Genomic DNA, 23,995 nt, shown 5'->3' with positions numbered 1-23,995 from the left:
CCTCTGAAAATAACATCCCATGACAATGGTGGTATTAATGAAGCATTCTTCCCTCAACCATATAGATATTGTTTCACAGAAGGTCTGAAGGACAGTGGCCTTTGGTGTCTGGCAATGCACAGTGTTTTATTAATCAATGCTTAGTAGCTCATTAACCACATCTGAATGGGAATTGAGTGAGTTCCCTTAGTTTTGAATAGTAGATAGATCTTAAGGGTCCTGGCTGGTGGATACCTTTTACTCCAGACCCTGGTTCATACCTTTTAATTCCTCCTAATATATATATTTATATATATCTATATATACACACATATATAGTGACTTCCTGAGGAGATGCTTGCTGTTACTTCCTTCATTTTGGCTCTGATGACTTGTCAGTTTGGGGTCAGCATACAGGAGAAGGGGAACCGGTGAGTCAGCCATAAGCCTGAAAAATTTGCACATGGTGTCCCTAGATGGGCAACTATAGCCCTTTTGCGTTTGAAATCATTGATTTATGGAAGAAGTATGACCTCTTTTATGTTGTTATTATTCACTGAATTCAGCTCAGTGAAAACTCAAACTTACAATCATGTGGAGCTTGTGTGCTAATCCTAGCTTGATTCTTAGCACTGGGTACTCTGGAATGGTTTCAGTCTCTTTTACCTTGTTTCCCTATCAGTTAAATGAGAATAATAATCCTGCCTAGTTTGATGAGTTAGTAAACATGAAACAAGGTCTTGAATGAAAAATATAAAGAAATTATACAATTTTGGATAATTTGCCCATATCAATCTTCTTGTAAATCAGAAGAAAGTCACCTCATCATGTTTGGGGAAGGATAGAATAGGACAATGTATATAAAATCATCTGGAAAAGGTTAGAGACTTTAGAGATGGGCTCATTTAATTTTAGTATCAAGTTTATCTTTTGTAGAGCTGTAATATTTTCATATATACATTGTAATTTTACCCATTACTTTCCTTGAATTATTCTAACTGTCTTAATGTTATTTTATATTATAATATCAAGTATTTTGTGGTGCTTAGATAGCCCTTTATTTTGTCTTGGGGATAGTTTTAAAGCAGTCTCTGAGACCCCTACTCCCCCAGGTAAAGTTTCAAGTAGAGTTATTTAATTCAAATCCTTGTTGGATGATTCAATTTTGAATCATTATTGCCTTTAAATGTTAGAGTACAAGAGATTTCTTTTTAAGTAACGGTTCATAAGGGGACCAACATTTTTATAAGCAATTAATTTGCAACATGTATTTAAAGCAAATACAATTCTGAAAAATCAGAATATTCATCTCTAATAATTAGAAGATAAAGGCAAGAGCACTGTGCTAGAAGATTCTCTGCTGAGATGCTCTTAATTATAAAAGCTTATCATTGTAATCCTTTTTGAAAATGAACAAAGAGGCTTGATGTTTGATGAACTTATCAAATAAGACAGACCAGTGAAGAGGCAAATTTGAAGCCAAGGCAAAAGAGAACCAATTAAAGACTTTACAAAGTGCTGAAGTAGGAAATCATGAGGTCTTTGTGTTTAAAGCTAGTGTATTTGACCCTGACTTTGAAAATGGCAATTGACATAGTGAAATAACTTTACTGGGTTCAAATTCCGGCATTGGCATTTACTATGTATGTATATGAAATTAGGCTGACCTATATAAAGGAAGGAAAGTAAGAGGAATTAAATGCAAGCAACGTACCTAGAACAAGTGCCTGAATTTAGTGAGAACCCAATATTGCAAGTGTTATTGGTCATTACGATCGCCATTGGAGATGTTATCTATGCTTTCTGAGTATTGAAAAAAAACTGGTAAAGTTAACATGGACTCTAGATCCCTCTAGTGAGGGATTTCAAATTTAAAAATAGATAAGAATTTTTATTTCATTGAAAATATAAAGGTATAGTTACTTTTTAACTGTATATTTTATTTTATGAGTTCTTGCTTATGCTTCTGTTTCTAGAAAGACTTTTTTGAGAAATGAACTTGATAAAGCTATTTAAAAACAATAGCAATGAAATAATCTAGTACTAGCCTCAAGGATCACTGGGCATCTATTATATGTCGTATATGAATAATATTTGAACAGATATTGCTTTAAAATTTAAAACTCAATTTAAGTCAACTTTCAAGTTAATTTTAAATAAAAATTCGTTTCTTGAGAACTGTCTTTTTTTTTTGAGAACTGTCTTATGATATAGAAAATGATTTATCATTGTGAACATTCTATGAGCATTCAATGTGTATCTTTTTTGAGGGGTTACTAATTCCTTCAGTCAAATTGGTTGTCAGGCTGCTCAAATTTTCACATCTCTGTACAGACTGGGATATTGCAATCTCCAACTGTATTTGGATTTGTCGATTTCTTTCAGTTTTATAATCAGTTTGAAGCTCTATTATTAAATAGCTATCTATATATCAATCAGCAAACAATTAGGAATGTTACATATTCTTGATGGTTTTACCTTTTATCTCTATGAAAGCCTCTCATTATCCCTGGCAATCATCTGATTCCTCAGTCTAGTGTGAATAAAACAAGGCTTGCTCTCATTTGATTAGTATTAGCATGGTAAATTTTCCAATCTTTTATTTTACCTAATTTGACTCTTCATTTTTTAAAGTAGGCTTCATGTAGAAAGAACTAAAATGAGTTCTGCAGTATTATCTAGTCTAATAATAATAATGTCTTTTAATCATAGTATTTATAACTTTATATAAAATTTAATGATTGATATGCTTGGGTTTAAACCTACCATTTTTGATCTATGCTTTTTACTCTTTCCATCTATTCTTTTTTATTATTTAATTTAAAATTTTATTAAAGCAACATGATTTACAAAGTTATTCACAGTGGAATTTTAACATACAATAATCTCACCAGCAATATCAACTTTCTTCAACCAGTGCTCCCAGATTCCCTCCCTAATCCTCCTGTCCCCTAGTCTTTCATCTTGACAGGATATTTTTAAGTTTGGTTTGGATCTCATTATATCAGTGTTGTTGAATCTGTGTTTTGGATATTTAGCTCTATCATTCTCTAGCACCACCAATATACCTGAATCATCTTGACCTTGCCCTCTATTGCCCCTAGTTGACTTTTCTTTTCCTTCCCTTCACTCTTTCTTTTCTTCTGCTCCCTATATATGGCCAAGGGAGATCTAGGCATCTCCCTTTAAGCTGTTGCATTCCTTCATGCAGTTATTCTAAATACTATATGCGAGGGATATCTTCACCTTCTGGTATCCCTATAACTGAGAAGCTATTCATCTTGTCTTTAATTATTAAGTGCCTACATTTTCTTCCACTTTTTAGTTTCTCTTTACTTTTTAGAGCTCCTTATCAATACTGGCTTGTATTTTGTTTATCTATACAGTTTGTCTATATTTAATTTAAACTTCAATTCAAAAAGATTGTCTTTATTGTTTGTCTATACAGTTCTCTGCCTGTGAAATTCTGCTAGTGTAGGGGCCGGCGAGGTGGTGCTAGAGGTAAGGTGTCTGCCTTGCAAGCACTAGCCAAGGAAAGATCGCGACTGTGGTTCGATCCCCCCGGGGTCCCATATGGTCCCCCCAAGCCAGGGGCAATTTCTGAGCGCTTAGCCAGGAATAACCCCTGAGCATCAAACGTGTGTGGCCCGAAAAGCCAAAAAAAAAAAAAAATTTTTAAAAAAAGAAGAAATTCTGCTAGTGTAGCTTGCTAGTGTATTCTTTAGTTTATTAAATTTCATTTTGTATGAAATTTCTCATCTTCTGAAAAAGTTCTTCTTTAGTTGTTTGAATTTCTCAACTAGGGATTGCTTAATTTTTCTGGCAAGTGTTTGCTTACTTTCTGCTGTAAAGTGTAAGTGTTGATTTTAGGTTCTTATTAACAGGCTCCAGCATCTTGATGGATTTGGGGACTTGACTAGATTTCTGTCTTTATCTGCAATTGCAGCTAGGTTTCTTAGTTTCCCCCTTGTTCTGCAAATTCTGTGGGTGTTAATAGTAGAGGTTTAGATTCCCATTAACTTGAAAACTGTTCTGTAGAGTTGTTTAAGCCATATGACCACTAAAGCAATGTAAATGCTGTTCAGGTTATTTTCCTTATCATGCCCCAGGAATTGTGTATGCCCAAGGAATTGTCAACTAGGCATTCCATCGAGTTAACTGGGAATTAAGGATGTAGACTGTCTGAGAAATAGGAATGCCACACCCCACATGCCCTAATAAGAAGAGATGTATGTTTTGTGCACATCTGCATGATTTTCTGTTTATAAATGGAGGAACCAATCTGGCATGGAGGCAGGATATGATGGTCAAGACAGAAAAATTATTTTCTTTAGGTTGCAAATATGTGTCTATGTTGGGTTTCAGGACAGAAAGGGGCTTTTCTTGTTTTTTTAACTTTTGGTCATTTTCTAGATCAACTTTTTTTAATTCCAAATTGATTTATTAGCTTTTCTACTGTGTCTATGTTGATTATGGTTATTATTACAAAGTTTATAACTTGAACATGAACTTATCAATCTACTTTTACATAATTTCACTTTAGATATAATTATATTTTGCTTGAATATCTTCTTGGACAACTTTTAAAGGTTAAAATTAACTTTGGTTATAAACTCTCCATTGTTTTGTTGCTATGAAAAAAGTATTTATTTTACCTTGAATTTGAAGGTTATCTTTGTAGACTCGTAAGTTCTAGGTGAATTATTTTTTATCCCTGCTTTTCATTGCTTTAAAGATGGCATCCCAACTATGTAGCTGTAAGGAATGATAAAATAATGCAATTTTCTGCAACTTGATGGAACATAAGGATATGTAAGTGAAATAATTTGGAAGAAGGACAGATACAGGATTATTTCATTTACCTGTGGTATATAAAATAACTGGGTGATGGAATGAAAGGCATTAAAGGGGAGACCATTTGAACAAGGAACTGAGTAGAGGTGTGTAGCATTGCACCATTATAAATATTTTCAGCACACAATTATAGGAGATATCCATACCTCTAATCACCAGGTAATAATGAATCATTAGAAATAATTAAAATTAAAATAAAGAGGATATTTCATTAGGTTTTATTTGCCTAATCTCTAAAGAGAAAACATTGGTATATCTATAATTTGTAATTAAAAAACTGATGGTACTTAATTTTTTTCTATTTTTATAGATTTTCAGCCATTTAATTATGAAAATTTTGGTATATGGCTATGTGGCTTATCACTAATTTGGGAAAAATTGCCCTTATCAACTCAAACATCTTTACGGACCTGTACTCTGTAAACTCTCCTGACAAAATGTCTTGAAAGGTTTAATTAACATATATGGACTCTGGTTTATTTATTTTGGCCTTTTCCAGTTCTTTATTATATTTTTCAAATCAAAGAACTATTTATTACAGTCACTTATCACTGCATAATAAAACAACTTACTTTATTATGTAGTGATAATGTTTCTATCACTATGTCTTTAGTTTACTAATCTTTTCTTTGGTGAAATTTAATGTTTTAAGCTCATCCAATTAATATTTTTGTTTTATATTGTTTTAAGCTTTAAAAGTTTTACGTTGGCCAGAGCAAAATAGTACAGTGGGGAAAGCATTTTCCTTGCATGTATTCAACCAGGTTTAATTTATGGTACCCCGTATTGTCCCTTGAGATCATCAGGAGTAATCCTTGAGTACATGAATAAAGCTCTGGGCACTGTCAAGTGTAGCCCAGAAGCAAAATTTTTTACTATGTATAGTTTGTTTTACTTTGTGGAGGCCATATCCCATAGTAATCAGAGGTTATTCTTGGGATCAGTCTTGGTACTTGGGGGACCAGGCTGGCCAGGGATCAAATCTAGACCTTGTACATGCACACAACAATTGCTTTATCTCCTAATCCCTTATTTGGTAATTTTCATCATCTACTAATAATCAATGTTCATGATTCTCAATTATTTTTATATATAATTTTTATTTTTCACAGTAGTATTTTAGGTACATATTAACATTGAATCAGGGGAATTCCCATCACCAAATTTGCCCTCCCTCCACCCCCATTCCCATCCTGCATCCCATATCCCCCACTCTCACTCCCCGGGCTGCTAGGATAAGTGGTCCCCTCTGTGTCGTATATCTGGTTGGTCCTGGTAGCCTCCCTTATTTCCCCCTCTGTTTGAGAGGCGGAACTAGATAGTTCAAGTTATGTGGTTTTGTTTGAAGAAAAAGCAATAAAGTGGGGTAAAAAATCAAATAAGCCAAAAATGGGTGTAGTTGTAGTCCTTCTGTTCACCATCCCTGCTCTTGAGCCGCATGTGGCTCCCAGGCCAAAATGAATGAGGTTCTTTGCCTCTTATCATTACTTTGTATACTTTGTATACTGTGGCTCTTTGCCAAGTTTGGATTTTGTTCTGCTGCTTCTGAGGAGGGACCTCTGAGGAGAGATCGCTGAGTGCGTAGTCCCTCCCCAGGCTGCGTCATCCCGTCTCCCATCCCTCGGGAACAACTGCATGGGAAAGCGAGCAGGGGGAGGGGGCGGGGGGGGGGGGAAACCAGTGTGTCACATGGTGTGTCATATCTTGCAGTTAGTTCTTAGTGTGGAGAACGCAGCACACTCTCACCATCACTGCAGGATTTTGACCCTCACTCGAAATGGCAAAATGCAATATGTGTTTCATAGATTATTGTTAAAATTAGATGCTTTTGTGTGAGTGCTTGTCTGTTTGGGCAGGTCAGTGCGTGGTGTGGCTCTCTGACTCTCACAGTTTAAAATTTTGGCTCTTTGTATTGAACTTGTTCTAGAGGCTCTCAACCTCAGTTTGAGAAAGGACAGGAAAAAAGGAATTGAAATACCACAGCAATACAAAAAGAATGATTTTTAACATGCTTATAGTAATGCATTTAAAATCTTTGTTTGCTAGTTCTATCATTTTTATTTCATGAACTTTTAGTATTTAAAAGAAATCTTAGATCTTATCTGAACTAATGAATCCATATTACACATAAACGGAGTCATGCAAAGAGAAGTAGAGTATTAAACAAAACCCACACACATAACTAGACTTTTTATTTTTACAATCACTGGTCAACTTAATCCTCATTATATATCTCTTTAAGATTTTTGTTGCTATTATCCTAACTAAGGAAGAAACAAAAGCAATTTGTCATGAAGCTATCTAGTGAGTTCCCAGCTCAGTGTTATTACTACCAGTCTAATTCTTGCTCACCAGAAAACAAAGTCTTTAACCAATAAGCATCAGGGCCAGAGAAAAAGTGCAGAGGGTAAGGTGCTTGCCTTGTATGTGAACAGGTTCAATCCCTAGCATTGTGAATGGTCCCCTGAGCATTGCCCTTAGCACAGAATCAGGAATAATCATTGAACATGGCCAGTTGTAACTAACAGACAAAGTAACGACTAAGAAATATTATTTTGATCATAAAGATTAGTATCTAATTTGCAGTGTTTTCGGGTAACATTCCCATGGGTGAAGAAGGAACAAATTCCATAGGGGAAGAGAAGAAATGTGAATTCACACTGAGTTCACCACAAGCATTTGTTTGTTTAAATAGGACAAACAGTCAATGATCCCCAAAGAAACTTCTATCCTGCTCTGCTTTTGAATTATAGACATCAAAATGTTTACTAAGGCATCATGGGGCTGGGTCATATACATATTTTCAATAGTGTACAGATGACTGGAGATCAATAGCTATCCACGCAGTGTGACTTGTTAACTGATATTGACACTTGAAATAGTGGCTGTGACTCAAAAGTGAGCCAAGTTGATGGAGCGAGCATTTAGTTCAGGGAAACTAATTTTTTTAACTTATTCTTCCAAGGACAGTGGTTATAAACTCAGGGCTGAGATCCATCTGGGGTTAAGTCCTACTTTATCACTAATCTGCAAGCTACTTAAATCTCCAAGTTTTAACTTTCTTCTCTATAACACAGGTAATACTATTTGCTAGAATGCTCATCAGGAGTTAAATGAATATAAAATATTTTGTTCTGAATCTACATGTGGCTAGCTTTGAGAAAAAGATTTTTATAACTCTGTATCTCTCTTGTCTGAAATCCTCTTACATCATGGAACTTTAAAAGAATGCAAGTGTTTTTCAATTAAATAGCCCTGGCTTGAATCCTTGCCTCGCTACTTACAATCGAGATGATGTTAAGTAAGTTATTTCATCTATCTATAAATCTGTTTTACTTGCCTATGAGGTGGGTATAAAAATTTATATCCTACAACTTTCTTGTTAAATTTATGTGAGATTGCATAAAATTAAATGAGATAATATAGATAGGCAGGGGTGGGGCAGGAGGGAATTTGGGAATATGGTGATGGGAAATGAACACTAGCAAAGGGATGGGAGTTGAAATATTGCATGAAACTCAAATATCAACAACATTGCTTTCTATATTGCAACTATTTAATTAAAAAATGAGATGACATATTATCCATACAATATTCATCGCAAGTTCAAGTATTGTGTTCAGCAGAGTGCTGAGCAATATAGTCCTAATCCCTGTGTTCAGAACCTGTACACTAGGGATGGGAATGAAGTGTGAGAAGCTCTACATACATGGACTTATGTGTGCATAAGGCAGGCAGACCAAGAAAAATTTCTTGGAGAGAATGAGACTTAAGTACAATGGGAAAACTCAGTCAGATGAATGAGGTATGAGCATTCCATGGAGAGGAAATAACTATGAAAGTACTGTAGAACTTGACATGGGTTTGAAATTATGTGAAGGCTGTGCAGAATTCTGAATACGCAGTCAACACTTTTTATGCATGTCCTTGTTCACTCCTATGTTCACTCATTCAATAAATGGTCCACATATGCTAGTGCTTAGTGGCAAAATAAACAATTTATATTCTTACCTCATGGAATTTACAGTGAAATGACAGAATCATTTAATTTTTCTGTAGCAATGATGGGGAACTTAGATTTTAGTGTAAGTCTGGTTAAAATAAAACAAAGAAAACATGGAGGGGCTTATAAAGGAGGTATATTATCTGTTTTCTAATGATAAAATGTTTTTATGATAAATAAATATTGTAATGTTAAGAAGGGATTGACAGAAGTGGAATGAATATATTGGTCTTCAGTTTTAACATTGATCTAGGTGAGAGATTGTGGTACCTTATAGCAGGGTAGGGCTAATGGAGACATGCAAAAGGGATGTTATTTGAGATTTGTCTTGAAGAACAATGACATAAATTAAAAAAAATCTGGAGAGGGAGATGAGAAAGAAAAGTTAAGATCACTGTTTGGTAACCTTGATTATACGGATATTTCCACTTATTTCTAAAATCAAGAGAGAGGAAGAAATGAAAAGTGTATATTTAGTTAATATTGCGAATATTGCTATGCCTTCAAGGCACCTATCAGAGAAATTAAATAGGACAGTTGAAGAAACAAAACAGGATTTTTAGAAGCATGGTATAGAAGGCAGAGATAAGTTTAGGAGACATTGACAAAGATGTATGTGAAAGCCAATGTAACAGATCAAAACTGCTTAAGGGTAAGAAAAACAGAGAAAAGCAGAAAGGCAAGACTGCCCCCAGAGGAATACCAGTTTTTTAGTGGAATCAAAGAGAACAGACTATGGAGGAGGGGAAGAGATGTCCAAGAAAAGAAATATTTCAAGAAGGAACTAGTGATTAATCATGGGAAGACCAAGCAGAATATCTACCACTGGATTTAGTAACATGGAGTTACTGGAGACCTAGCACATGCAAAGGCAAAAAAAAAAAAAAAAGTACTTCTGTATCTTGATGTAATTTTCATGTCACTTAATGGACTGGTTCAAGAAAAGATAATTAGTGGCAATCAGCCTTGAATATATGCAGAGCCAATTTATTAGATTTGTCCCCCTGGCAATAAGGAAACTTAGGCCTTCTGACCTCTAGCCTAGGATTGGAAGCTAATTAATTATTTTGTGCTATAAACTGCTGAGGTGCCCACATTCAGGGATCAAACCTCTGACCTGCAGGTTACATGCTCAATTCCAGGTTTTTTGAGCCTTTTCCCAATATGCCACTCTATTTAAAAAGGCAGATGGGAAATAAATAGCTCACTGATGCAAAGCTCTATATAAAGCAGGCATTCAATAATTTTTTTTTGGTCAGAATACAGAGGTTTGATGACATGTCTGAGGTTACAAAGTTTCAAGAGAAGAAACCAAAGCATATGGCAAGCTTAGATTCAGTCTTAACATACATGATCTTTTCTATATTTCAAACAGTATCACAAGTTGTTATTATTCATGTTTTTCAGCTACAAGTTCAGTAAGTATCATAAACTGATCCAAATGCACATTTGGTGGATTTTGAATATAATGCTATGAGTCAGAAATGATTAAAAAAACATAGTTTTTAGTTACCTGATAATAATTAAATGATCTGTGCTCAAAATATTGGGGAAATTCTGGGAAAAGCAAACTAAATTTTGCCTGAAACTTGTGGAAGTTGAGTGTGATTTGCCTAAATAATTTTGGGTATGGAAGTTTGTTGCTCATCTTTCTCTACTTCTGTGCTTGTCTGACATACTCTTACCCTACAGAGTGTACTTTGAAAAACTGCAGTAATATCCTGTTTTACTTGCAGTGACAATTCTCCAACTTAAAGTCAGATCATTAAAGAAACAGCTCAGAGTAACAAACTCAAACAGCTTAGAGATGCAAACTAAACAGTAAGATCAAAGATTCTGACTCTCTATTAAAAGTCTTTATACTAGTGCAGATTTTTCAGAGCTGGGAGATTATTTAAAACTATTTTCCTTGATTTACTAGACTATAGGTTTATCAATGCTTCCTTACGTGATTGATGCAGTTTACTTGGAAAGTCAATTGACTATATTGACATAAGCTTTAGGATCACTTGTATCCTTGTATCAGTAACTCCACTCTATAGCATATATTTTGAGCAAAAATATTAGAATATAAAAATCTGTGCACTCAATAATTTAGTGAGCAAAAGAAAAGAACAAATTTCAGTCACTAGAAATAGTTTTCTGAGAAGGAAGCCTCAGGCTCTAAAACCAGGACACTGTAGAGACACTGGTCTAGAAGTAAACAGTGATACAGGAAATAATCAACACAGTGAAAGGGGGTAAAAACTGTTTCAGGAACTCCAACATGCAAGCCAGGAACTCCTATAAAACAAAGGACTTCCACTCCTAAAAGGCAGGTAGTGGAGGAAGAATGGAGAATGCAAGAGCGAGTTTTCCTGAGACCTGTGTTTTTTATTAGCAAGAACCAGAAGACACCCTAGGGTGGAGAATATATACTGAGTAGAGTGGAACCCAATAATCCAACACCAGATCACACCCTAGGGAGGAGAACATATACAGAGTAGAGTAGGATCCAGTTAATTCAACAATTTACCATTTTGCTCTCTTAGGTAGAACAGACTAAATAAAATAAAATAAAATTAAATTAAATTAAACCTATGGGGCCGGAGAGATAGCATGGAGGTAAAGCATTTGCTTTTCATGCAGAAGGTCATTGGTTTGAATCCCGGTGCCCCATCTGGTCCCCCTCACATACCAGGAGCTATTTCTGAGCATGGAGCCAGGAGTAACCCCTGAGCACTGCTGGGTGTGACCCAAAAACCAAAAAAAAAAAAAAAATCAATCTATCTTCAACTATGCTATAAAAGTATAGAGTTAAAAGAAAACATAAGAAAATATTAAGTGTTAATATGTAGGAAAAACTTAATTCAATGTTCTTTTTAATGATAATGTACTGATTTTTAAATAAAAGCAAGTTATATAAATATGCATTAGTTGATAGAAGAAAAATTTGATCCTATTGATATTGGCTAAAGGTTGGAGCCTTGTAATGCCTGATTAAATGATCCTTGTATACCTGCTTACTCTTGCTTCAGTGATAGAATTACTGTGTATGTTTCTGTCTAGACATCATGTCACAAGGCTTTTAAAACTACAGCCACACAACACTGTTCTGTCTAAGCTTTTGCTTCCAGCCATTAATAGTGTTTTCTTCTATTTGACATCCTAATGTAGCCTCCCTGAGCTTACAATGACATTATCTTGACAACTCTATAGTAAGATGTAGTAATGCTCTATAGTAATACTGCAGTCATTTTCTGTTCCCTAACCTTCACCCTGTATTTGCCCACCTATATTTTGATCACTACAACCCATATTTTCTCTATGTTCCCATGATTCAGCAGATTATTAAGATATCTAAAAAATAAGTACACATTGAACATTTCTTTTTTTTTGGTTTTTGGGCCACACCCTGTGACGCTCAGGGGTTACTCCTGGCTATGCACTCAGAAGTTGCTCCTGGCTTCTTGGGGGACCATATGGGACACCGGGGGATCGAACCGCGGTCTGTCCTAGGCTAGTGCAGGCAAGGCAGGCACCTTACCTCCAGCGCCACCGCCCGGCCCCTGTGAACATTTGTATAAATAGTTATAAAATCATTAATTCTAACTGGAAATTTGGTTCAAATAAATCTCTAAATAATTTACTGTAGTAAAGTAACCATATGTTGATTTCATTGTATTTACTTATTTTCTTTGTTCCTGCCTTTTTAACCTCTTTACATTCTTCTTTGACACTTTCATTCCATCATTTTCTTCTCTTCCTTCTTTTCTTTAATTTCGTAAATATTTACCGAGCAACTTTCTTAAGTCTGATACCATGATAGGTACTGGGACTTCACTAAAATGCATACAAACAACATATTGCCTGTCTTCATAGAGCTACAATCTGAAGAATATAGGAATCATATATGTTATGCCACGGCCATAGTTGTTGAGATAAAAGCTTATAAATTGACCAAATTACATGAAAGGAAGCATCTAAAGACACTGAGGATTAAGAAATATTTTGATAAGACACTGATGTTTAATGATGAAAGAGAAAGACATCAGAGTTAACCAAGTAAAGAGGTCAGTAGTTAGATTCATTCCAGATTTAAGTTTTAGTGATAGGTGTAATCAAGGAAACAGTGAAGTTGAGAAATTTAAAATATAGTTAACATAGTCGTTCATGAAACTTAAACTAATTATCACAAACAGTTAATTTAAGAGGGAGTAGGTCTCAGTATTTGAAAGGAAACTTAGGTGACAGTGAAAAGTTCAGTAAGGTCCAACAGAAATGCAATAGGAATCTTTGAGTGTCTAAAGCAGGGGCCTCAAACTCGCTGCCCGCGGGCCATTTGCAGCCCTCTGTACAACATTATGTGGCCCACGGCCAGCCTTCAAATATCACAGTATTCGCAATTATTCACTTACCGAATAATCGCAATAAAATCGCATTAGTAAGAAAAAAAATCGCATTAAACATTCAAATACCCCGAGCAGTTCTGTTCGGGGTATGCAAATGTTTAATGCGATTTTTTGCGATTTTTTTCTTACTAATGTGAATTTTTATTGCGAATATTCGGTAAGAGAATAATTGTGAATACTTTGTGTCTAGCGCAGATGTCATTTCCGCTGCTCCTGCCGCTGTCCCTTGCACTATCCGAGGCCTAAGGGAGAGAAGAAAGATAAGTTTATTACAGAATTAGATTTTGTCATACCTTCATCATGACTTTATCAAAGCCTGCAGTGAAGACAAAGATTGATGACGAGCACAGACAATTTCAGGAAAAGTGGGAAACACAGTATTTCTTTGTTGAGCACAGGGGCATCCCCACATGTCTTATTTGCTCAGAGAAAGTTGCAGTGCACAAGGAATACAACTTGAAATGCCATGATTCAACTAAACATGCTGAGGAATGTGCAAAATATCAAGGAAATGAGAGTGCCAAGCGGGTTGCCAGTTTTAAAGCATGTCTAATGAGTCAACAAGGTTTCTTCGAGAAAGCAACCAAAGAGAATGTTGCATCAGTCGAAGCTAGTTATATGGTTACTGAGATGATTGCTAAGGCATGGAAACCATTCACAGAAGGAAAGATTGTTAAAAGAAAATGCATTTTACAGGCTGCAAGTATTATCTGTCCAGAAAAGAAAGGTCAGTTTAGCAAAATCAGCCTTTCTGCCAACACCGTGGCAGAGCGCATTTCTGACATGTAAAGTGACATTTATCATCAACTGTGTGAGAAAGCCAAATGTTTTGATGCATACTCAGTTGCTCTTGACGAGGGCACAGATATAACAGACACTGCGCAGCTCACAATTTATGTCCGTGGTGTTGCTTGCAATTTTGAATTGACAGAGGAGCTGCTCACAATAATTCCAATGGCCAGACCACAGCTAATGAGATATTTCGGCATCTGTGTGATGCCATTGAGAATGCAGGTTTGCCATGGAAGAGGTTTGTTGGAATAATAACCAATGAAGCGCCATCAATGACAGTGAGGAAAAATGGACTGGTGGCACTTGTTCAAAAAAAACTTGAAGGGGAGGGTGTAGAGAAGGCCATTGCTCTTCACTGCATTATCCATCAACAGGCCCTTTGCAGTAAATGCCTGCCATGTGACAATGTGATGTCTGTTGTTGTGAAATGCATCAACCAAATCAGATCCAGTGGCTTAAAGCACAGGAGGTTCCATGCTTTTTTAGAGGAAATGGAGTCAAAATATAGAGATGTGCTCTATTTCACTGAGGTACATTGGCTCAGCAGGGAAAATATTCTGTAAAGATTTTTTGAGTTGATAGAAGAAATGAAAGCCTTCATGGAGAAGGATGGGAATGCTGTTTCTGAGTTGAGTGATCACAAATGGTTCATGAACTTAGCTTTTCTTGTTGACATCACACATAAGCAAGATGTTACAAGGCCCGGGACAGCTTATCAGTGCTGCCTATGACAATATGAGAGCATTCTCCACAAAACTTGTGTTATGGAAATCCCAGCTCTCTCAGACAAACCTTTGCCATTTCCCAGCATGCAAGGAACTTGTGGATGCAGGCATACCATTCAGTGGTGAGAAATATGTTAATGCTATTTTTAAGCTAGAGAAGAAATTTGATCACAGATTTGCAGACTTCAAAAAACACAGAGCCACTTTCCAAATTTTTGTGGACCCCTTTTCCTTTGATGTGCAAGATGCCCCTCCTGTGCTTCAAATGGAGCTCATTGACCTGCAATGCAACTCTGATCTCAAAGCCAAGTTCAGGGAGATTAGTGGAAAAGTAGACATGCATGGGCAATTTTTGAGAGAATTGCCCCCCAGCTTCCCTGAGCTTTCCCGAATGTTCAAGTGCACCATGTTCTTTTTTGGGAACACATATTTGTGTGAAAAGTTATTCTCCACATTGAACTTCAATAAGTCAAAGTACAGGTCTAGACTTAATGATGATCATCTTCAAGCCATACTGAGGGTCCCAACTGCTTCCTCTCTAAAGCCAAATGTGGTTCAGATTTGTGAGAAGAAGCGCTGTCAAGTCTCTGGCAGCAAGAAATAGGCAAAAGATGCCATGTTCAGAAGAACTGTTCATGATCTTCACTTAATGTTCTATTCATGTTCAGAAGAAATAATTAAAACTGTTAATAATGATTTTTGAGGACTTTTTTTGTGCAATCCCTTATGCGGCCCTGCCTCACCCCGACTTTGCCTCCTGCGGCCCCCAGGTAAATTGAGTTTGAGACCCCTGGTTTAGAATGTTCATTTCTAATAGATCAATTGTTAGGAAAAGTGGCAAAAGTTAGGAACTTCAGTTCCTTCAGTTCCTGGCTTCAGTTCCAGCCAAAAAGCCCTGGCCTTCCACAGACCCTTGTTTTTATTCCCCAGAATCAGGTACCACCCAATGGTGGGATCAGATACCAACCAATGGTGGAAGCAGAATCAGGTACTACCCTAGGGTGGGGGGCAGAATGCCAGGTCACACCCTAGGGGTAGGGCACAATCACCAATCAGTTTAGGTGAGTAACATAGTAATCCTCTAAAATATTTACATACACACAACACAATATATTGCATAAAATTGAATCTCCACAAAATTGAAAAAGCGTTATATAAATAATGTATGCCTACATAACAGAGTAGTAAAGAATTGAGTTTGAGACCCCTGGTCTAAAGAAAAAAGAGGCTATGAAGTGTCTACAAATACTATTCACCAATGTCTCATCATTCAGCAATTTGGATGAAGAGCTGATTCAGAGACTAAGAAGGTCCAACATGTGATATGGAAAATAGGCTGAAAAAATAGTACATCTGAGTTGAAGAAATGTTGAAATGAAGAGAGCAGAGTGTTGGATGGCTTGGAATTTTCCCATGGAAAGAAAGGGATTGAATAGAAAGATTGATTTGAGTACTGGAATTCCTCAAGGGAGAAAAGTGTTAGTGTTATCTTCTAGCTTAATTTTACAGATTAAAGTTTGCAGGTCCTAAGGGAGTCCCCATGATCCTTTCAGGCAGAAAGATCAATTGATTCAATAACCAATTTCACAATAATACTAGACATTAGTTGCCCTTCCTACTGGGCTTACATTTGTACTGATAGTGCTAAAGTATGGTGGATGAAGCTACTTCTGTAACTGTAGTACAAATCAAGGAAGCAACACCAAACTTAGAGGAAGGAAACAAAATTATACTGAAGGAAGTCCTTCCTGACAGAGTAAACATGGTTAATTTTATTAAAACTCAACCTTTTAATACCTGCTATTTAAATGATCTCTCTGACAGAATGAGAAGGATATGTGAAGAGCTGCTGTCACTCTGAAGAATGGTGGCTGCCTTGAGAAAAAGCAATCACTCTCATTTTAAGTCAAGAAATCACATTTTACTCAACGGAATTACTGCCAGAGAAACTACTATTATTTGGCAGACATTGCCTCAGAAATGAACAGAGGGTGTTTCACTTCAAGGAAAATGAATAGTATTACTTGTTATCAATGACAAAAACATGAGATTTCAAGTAAAAAAAAAACAAACAAAATTTTGGAAAACACATTCACTAGCAGAAGTATGATTAGATCATGGGTGACATTAATAAGTTTGATTTTATAATGTCATGGGATAGAATGTGTTGACATTTTTAAGATGGCTATATTCAATGAATCATTCTATTCCCAATATCTGATGTTAAAAAATTATGTATGGGTACCAGAAGCCTTCAAATTCTCCATAGATCAAGGGTTGAATTTTATTCTTAATCTTCAAGCCAAAGCAACCTAAATCAACAGATTGAAGAGGCTGAAATAGGAACCTAGCCACCTTCTACAGAAGCAAACATAAAAAAGCTTTTTAAAACAAAATACTCTTTCCACTAATTGCTTTCTTAGAAGTATATTTCTAATAAAATTAATATTTTCATTAAGTAATATTTTAGTTTTGCTACTGCAGTTTAAAATACTCATTAGAATTTTGTTTTGAATTTTCTTTCTTTTTCTCTCTTTTTTTTGTATTTTTTTGTTTGTTTTGTTTTTGTTTTTTGGGCCACACCTGGTGATGCTTAGAGGTTACTTCTGGCTATGCTCTCAGAAATCACTCCTGGTTTGGGGGACCATATGGGATGTTGGGGGATTGAACCACACTGTCCTTGGCTAGCATGGGCAAGGCAGACAGACAGACGCCTTACCACTTGTGCCACTGCTCCAGCCCCTTGTTTTGATTTTTAAGTATGTGAATATAGACAGAGTTATCCCACTTCCTTAAGGGGTCATGGAAATTTCAATAACACATCCTCTTCTAGGACGATTCTGGAGCAAATGATTTGAAGTCAATTAAACATGATCACTCTTTTCTTTACTATCCCATAACTCCCAAGTTTCAGTCTAGATGTCATTATCCATCACAAGGAACAGCTCATTGCAGAATTAGCATGAGGTTGGAGGCTCTTTTAGGGAGATAATTGTGCTATTTATCACAGCAAAGACTGTCTGGCTTTCAGTGGTTGTAGTAATTGTGTGGCAATAGACATTCAATCTATCTCCAAAAGGATGTCCAGATTTTGGCATGGCAGCATGCTATGAGGGAGAGGTTCAGGCTCTAGCCAGGTAAGTAGTTGTCCACCTCATTCCAAGACCCCAGTCAAGCTCCTGAGCCTCTGAAGAGGCTGCATAGAGATCAGCCAGTTACTACTTTCCACTTACTTTGGCCAGGTTCCCACTCTTGGGTCTGTGAGATGATCTGTAAGGTGAGGACTGCAGCCAATGATAAGGGACTGGACATAGACTTTGCCATCTATCTGATGAGTTCAAATTCTGCCTCTGTCATTCTTGGAGTGAGACATTAGGGGTTACTTAGATTTTACAAAGCTCAGCTGTCTTTCTTTTGGTTTTTTGTTTGTTTGATTGATTGATTGTTTTGGTCACACCGGCAGCGCTCAGGGATTACTCCTGGCTCTACACTCAGAAATTGCTCCTGGTAGGCTCAGGGGACCATATGGGATGCCGGGGTTCAAACCACTGTCCTGCATGCAAGGCAAACGCCCTACCTCCATGCTATCTATCCAGCCCCTAGCTTTCTTATATATTAAATAGGACTAATACTATTTATCTCTTACTATAATTATAGAGATTATATAAGATAATCCATGTCATGTTCCAGCATGTAATCATCAAAGTCAGGCTTCAATGAGTACTTCACAAGAATCTTAATAGGTTTCCAATAATACCACTAGGTAATTTATTTTTAATGTATATTTATTGATGGGAAGACTGTAGCTTACACATAATAAGAACTTGATTAAGCTTTTAAAGAAAGAAGTGTCTAAGATTCAGACTCCATCATCTCACCCCAAACATGTGTTTTTAAACACAAAAGTTTTCTATTTCCCTCAAACTTTGAACATGTTAGACTTCCATATATATATATATGTATATGAATATATATACATGTATAAGTATATATAAGTATACATGTCTGTCACGTTAGAATAATTTAATTCATAAGGGTATTTACAAGATTAAAAGCAAGATATTCTATAAAAAATTCTCTATTATCACACTGGCATACAGTAGGAACATAATAAATGTGGTTCCATTTCTGAAGGCTGATTTATTACAAGGAAAATGTGCAACCTATCCATTTGCTTACATTTTGGCTTTTAAATAGGCACAGGGAGAGGAAAAGATAGAATGGAGGTATGGCCTAATGTTATGAGTGTGCTTGAATAAACTAATACAAATCTATAAAATTCTACACTTAAGCTGGGTGATAAAGCATATTTTGAGTATATGTATGTCATCACAATGAAAATTTCAAAATGAAATACAGGGCACTGGGCCTTCTATCTTTGCTTATAAAACATCACATACAGTTCTTAAAAAGGAAGACAAAAGCATTCAATCATTGAAATGACTCAGATTCCACTCTCTGAGTAAGATTAACTCCTTAGTAGTCTTCTCCTTCCTGATCAACCTCACTCATAGATAACTTGAAGGTGAAGGAACTATATTAGTATACTCTCTTATATTCTGCAGAAACAATACAAAGATGCCCAAATAGTAAGCAGACTTGACAAAGGGAAAAAAAAAGTCAGCATCTGTTGAAGCAGAAAAAAGTAGAAATTGTGCCATTTTTTAACAATGTGGATAAAGCTGGAGGACATTCTGCTAACTGCACAAAACCAGATAGACCTGTCTGAGCTCTTGTACATGTAGAATCTATAAAAGTCCAAACATTAAATAAGAGGTATTATATACATACAATGAATGTTTCATTACTTTGAGAAGAGGAACTCTTACTATTAAAAGAAAAGTAGAAGGAGCTTGAGGGGATGATGAGAAGTGAAATGTCAGGGAGAAAAAGACAAATTTTGGATAATTTTACCTCTATGTGCTTCATAGCACTATAAAATGTATTTTAAAAATAAGCCTGTAGACAGTGATAAGAGAATCAAGGTTACCTGCAGGGTAAAAGTCAAGGTTGAGGGTCTTAAAAAAGTGGTAGACTTTTTTTTGTAATCACGTTTAAAATTTAAAAACAAATGAGAAGTAAAGGACCCAAAAAAGTAGAATTATTGTTACCAGGGATAAGATGTAGGGAGACCAGGAAGGAGCAAGATAGAGGGTAACAACTTTAGTTTCTAGAAACTAGAGGCTTGTACTCTGGGGGTCCTGTGTACCATAATAATCTTAATTAAGAACACTACATAATATTCCTAGAATTATCTCAGGTATTGGATACTAAATGTTCTTACCACACCATAAAAATTAATGTTAACTATGAGGATGACATATGTTCAATACATGCATAAAAACAAGCCATCATACTCTATATGAAACTTACAACATTTTTGTCAGTGATGCATCAATACAATGCAGGAAAGTTAGCTTCTATTCTACAATGATAACACCTCCCCTTTGAAAGACCATTTTGAAGTTATCATTGTGAAGTGAAAATGAGCACATAAAATGGCTCACCATTGTTTTTCTTTCTTTTAGGAGAGTGAGTCGAGATGCACAGAGCTACACCTTCAGTCCAGTCACCTGCCAACTGGGCAGCTGGGCAGAGTGGACAGACTGCTTCCCATGCCAGGACCAAAAGGTAAGCTATTTGCATTGGGAAGCATTTCCTATTTAAAGTGTGTGAAAGGCATTCTTTACATAGACACAAGGAGGAGGTTGTATAAATGTTGTGGGTAGGGAAGATAAAGAATTTGGAAGCCTTGGCCCCAGGGACAGGGAAACTGTTTTTGTCTCTCCTGATTTTGTCTGTGAGGCATCATTGGGTGAAGCTGTATATTACAGCTCATCTGCAGACCAGAGGCCATCTGGATATAGGCTGCTAAGCCCCAATGGGCTCTCTGGGTCCTAGCCAATCTACTGTCCCCTAATGAGGACCATCTGGAAGGACTAATGGCTTAGGAACCAAGTGCCAGTCTGCCTGTGACCTCCTTCGAGTGGAGATGACCCAGAACATGTCACAGATGTGTTTCCTAAGAACCTAATATTCCTTGTATGCACAAGCTGACTTGCTCAGGAAGAGATAGGTGATGCCTTGTCCGTGTGAGTAGTTTTGGTGCAAAATGGTCATCAAACTCAGTGGCTTACGAACTGAAGGTGGTGCTAGGAGCATGTCTCAACTCCCTCTGACCAAGAAGAACTCTACAATTTCTGCTGGTCAGAATCACCAACTCTGGGGCTAAATAGAAGCAGACTGATTTTGGTTCTGTTAAATCACTATTTTAGAACTCTACATCAGCATATGCCTTTACTGGAAGCACCCAGGAATGGGTTGTAACTAGCATCTCAGCTCCTTCTTTGGTATGTCCCTGCCCAAATTTTATCTATCCTTACATTATTGTTGAGTTTAAACTGTAATTCTGCAGTTTAGATTCAGGCACTGTAACTTTTTTACTTTGGACATTTGGGAGTTCTTGTTTATTTTTTCCGGGGGGGGGGGGGTGACATTCTCAGTAATGGTCAGGGCTTATTCCTGGCTCTATACTCAGAGATCACTCCTATTGGGCTCTGGGAGTGTTGGGGGATTGAACTCAGGTTGAACCCAGGTTGGTAGCTTGTAAGGCAAGTGCTGTACCAGTTATACTATTGCTCCAGCCTCTTTTTTGGATGTTTTTAAATCCCTCTGTAACTCTGAATTCTTATATACAAGTGAGAGAAGTAACTGCATTTATATCATCAGCAGCATCATCATCACAATTAGTATTATTTTTCTTGTGGACCTCTGTTGGCCATACTCATGACTTCCTTCTGGCTTTATGATAAGCATTCACTGTGATGATACTCAAAGGACCATTTGTGATACCAGAGATTGAATTTAGGCAGCTGCATGCAAGGCTAGTATCTTTCCAACCCTATTGTTACAATGCTTTATAATAAAAGCATTTATTTTCTACTCTCATTTTTATTAATGTTTTGCTTTTACTTGAAGAATCATTAACGACAGTTGTGTTGCAACACTCAAGACCACATGCACCACCAAATGTCAGCATCCTTCCATCAATGTCTTAGGGACATCATCACTGCTATAAGCACGACATGAGAAAAGCATGCAAAGTATTCTTTATGGCATCTGGCACATACTAAGTGATCAATAAAAGTAAGAGTCTACTTCTGTCCCTCTTCAATCCCAGGACCTAGCATCATAGATGTTCTTTTACTTTTAAATTCCAACTTTCCCAAGTTTTTTTTTTTGAGTTAGATTACCTACTTGGTAAAGGCTAATGAATTATTTAAACCAAATATGGGTGTGCCATTCAGAGCAGTAAGTAAAGCACTACTCAACATCAAAAAAAAAAAAAAAGCTTGTTCTGCCTTTATACCTCTGCAATATGACCAAAGTGACTAGACTCATTCTTATTTAAAAGGACCTGGCTCCAAAGTTATTTTTCTTTGCTATTCTTTATTAGATATGAGTCTGCTATAACTAATGGGCATGAATTAGATGTCTTTCAAACAATAGAAATGTATTACCTCAAAGTTCTGGTCATTTGAAATGAAGTGGCCAGCAGATTCTCTTCATGTCTCTAAGACTTTTTATTCTTTGCCTATTCCAGACATGGTGTTAGCTGGCAATTCTTTACCTATCTTCTCATTGAAATTAAATATTATCTAATTATACCTGGCAGTGCTCAGCAGCAATGTACTTTTGGGATTAGAATTTAGGGTTTAGGGGCCAGAATGGTGGCGCAAGTAGTAAGGTGTCTGCCTTGCCGCACTAGCCTAGGACTGACCTTGGTTCAATCCTCTGGGGTCTCATATGATCCCCCAAACCAGGTGCAATTTCTGAGCACATAACCAGGAGTAAACCCTGAGCATCACTGGGTATGGCCCAAAAATTAAAAAAAAAAAATTAGGGTTTAGGTGATATGCCTGTGAGCCACGTTCTGGCTTTGGCAATTCTTGTCTTGGTGCCTCAATGTTGCAGCCCCTGTTGTCACATTCTCTCCTTATTCATGCATATTTACTCTGTGTATCTATGTGACAAACTCTTCTGTCCTCTTGTAAGGTTCCTTAGATGATACTGAGGGCCCATGGGAATATTTAAGAGCAATTTTCTGATCTCAGAAACATTAACATCTGTCAAAAATCATTCTCCCAAATAAGATCACCTTTTAATTGTTCTAGGATTATGATTTGACTTCATTGCCTCGCTGTTATTCAATCTACTAGTCAGCCCTCACCTATGTCTGTTCTCCTGGGTTGCAGTTGTGATAGCAGATAGCACAAGTGAATGATTTACTGTTGAAAACAACAGTTAAATCACTTACTCCCTTAGCACTTAGAAAGATGTATCTGTCTTTAACACAATCTTTAAAATAATTAGATACTGTTAATTGTGTTAATGAAAGATACCCCCATCCTCCCCCAACTTGCCTCTTTTAATTGGTATGTTTCTTTCTCTCAAAACTCACACCAAGATGTGTTTCTGGATAGAAATGTTATCTACTAGCTAGAAAAGAAAATTATGTCTTGATGATTCCAAGCACAGGCAATGGCACGGAAACATCCCTATGGGAGAGGCTGCACCAACCTTTCTGCCGAGCAATGTCTTCATTATTTGATAACAACGGAGAAATTAGGGAGCCAGTGGGAATGAACCTCTTTTCTGTGGCATCATGCCAGATATGGGCACCACAGGAAGGATGATACCGGCATTAATAGTTACCACTCATTAACTACTCTCTATATACCATGTGCTGTGCAATGCTTTAAGTAAATTGTCACATTCTACTTTCACAGCCAACTAACTGTACATGAAAGATTCTGCTATCGTCTTTGCTGAAGGTACCCATTAAGAAAGTGGCAGAGCCACACTGAAAGCTTAGTCTATTCCAAAATGCCCATGTACACTTCACTCAGCTACCTCCTTTTGAACTTTATAGAAAATGTTAAGTAACATGGATGGATGGTCACCAATCCAATCTAAGTAAAACAACTGAGGTTGTACTTCTGGCTGGAGGAGTTCAGCCACTGGATGCAGGATGGTAAGGATGCCAGGAGCTATCATGCCTAAAGCGTGCCAAGTAGCAGATGACAAAGTGATTCCTCTATGTATAATTTTCTTTTTGTTGTTGTTGTTTTTGTTTTTTCTTGTTTGGGGTTTGGATGGCAAGGAAGGGAGGGAGGAGGGGAGGTAGAGAAGGAAGGGAGGGAAGGAAGGAAGGAAGGAAGGAAGGAAGGAAGGAAGGAAGGAAGGAAGGA

At 36.8% G+C, this 23,995-nt stretch overlaps 1 protein-coding gene across 1 annotated transcript in view; it reads left to right on the top strand.

Moving 5' to 3' along the window:
* Positions 1–215: 215 nt before the first annotated feature.
* C8A (complement C8 alpha chain) overlaps positions 216–23,995 on the top strand; it is a 67,970-nt gene continuing 44,190 nt past the window's right edge. Inside the window, exons 1-2 of the mRNA XM_049774605.1 lie at positions 216–410; positions 20,273–20,375. Coding sequence (XP_049630562.1) covers positions 334–410; positions 20,273–20,375 — 180 coding nt within the window. The 5' untranslated portion in view covers positions 216–333. The remainder of the gene's footprint in view (positions 411–20,272; positions 20,376–23,995) is intronic.

This window comes from Suncus etruscus, chromosome 6 (genome assembly GCF_024139225.1).
Source record: "Suncus etruscus isolate mSunEtr1 chromosome 6, mSunEtr1.pri.cur, whole genome shotgun sequence".
NCBI lineage: Eukaryota > Metazoa > Chordata > Mammalia > Eulipotyphla > Soricidae > Suncus > Suncus etruscus.
This window is presented reverse-complemented; position numbering and strand designations above follow the sequence as displayed.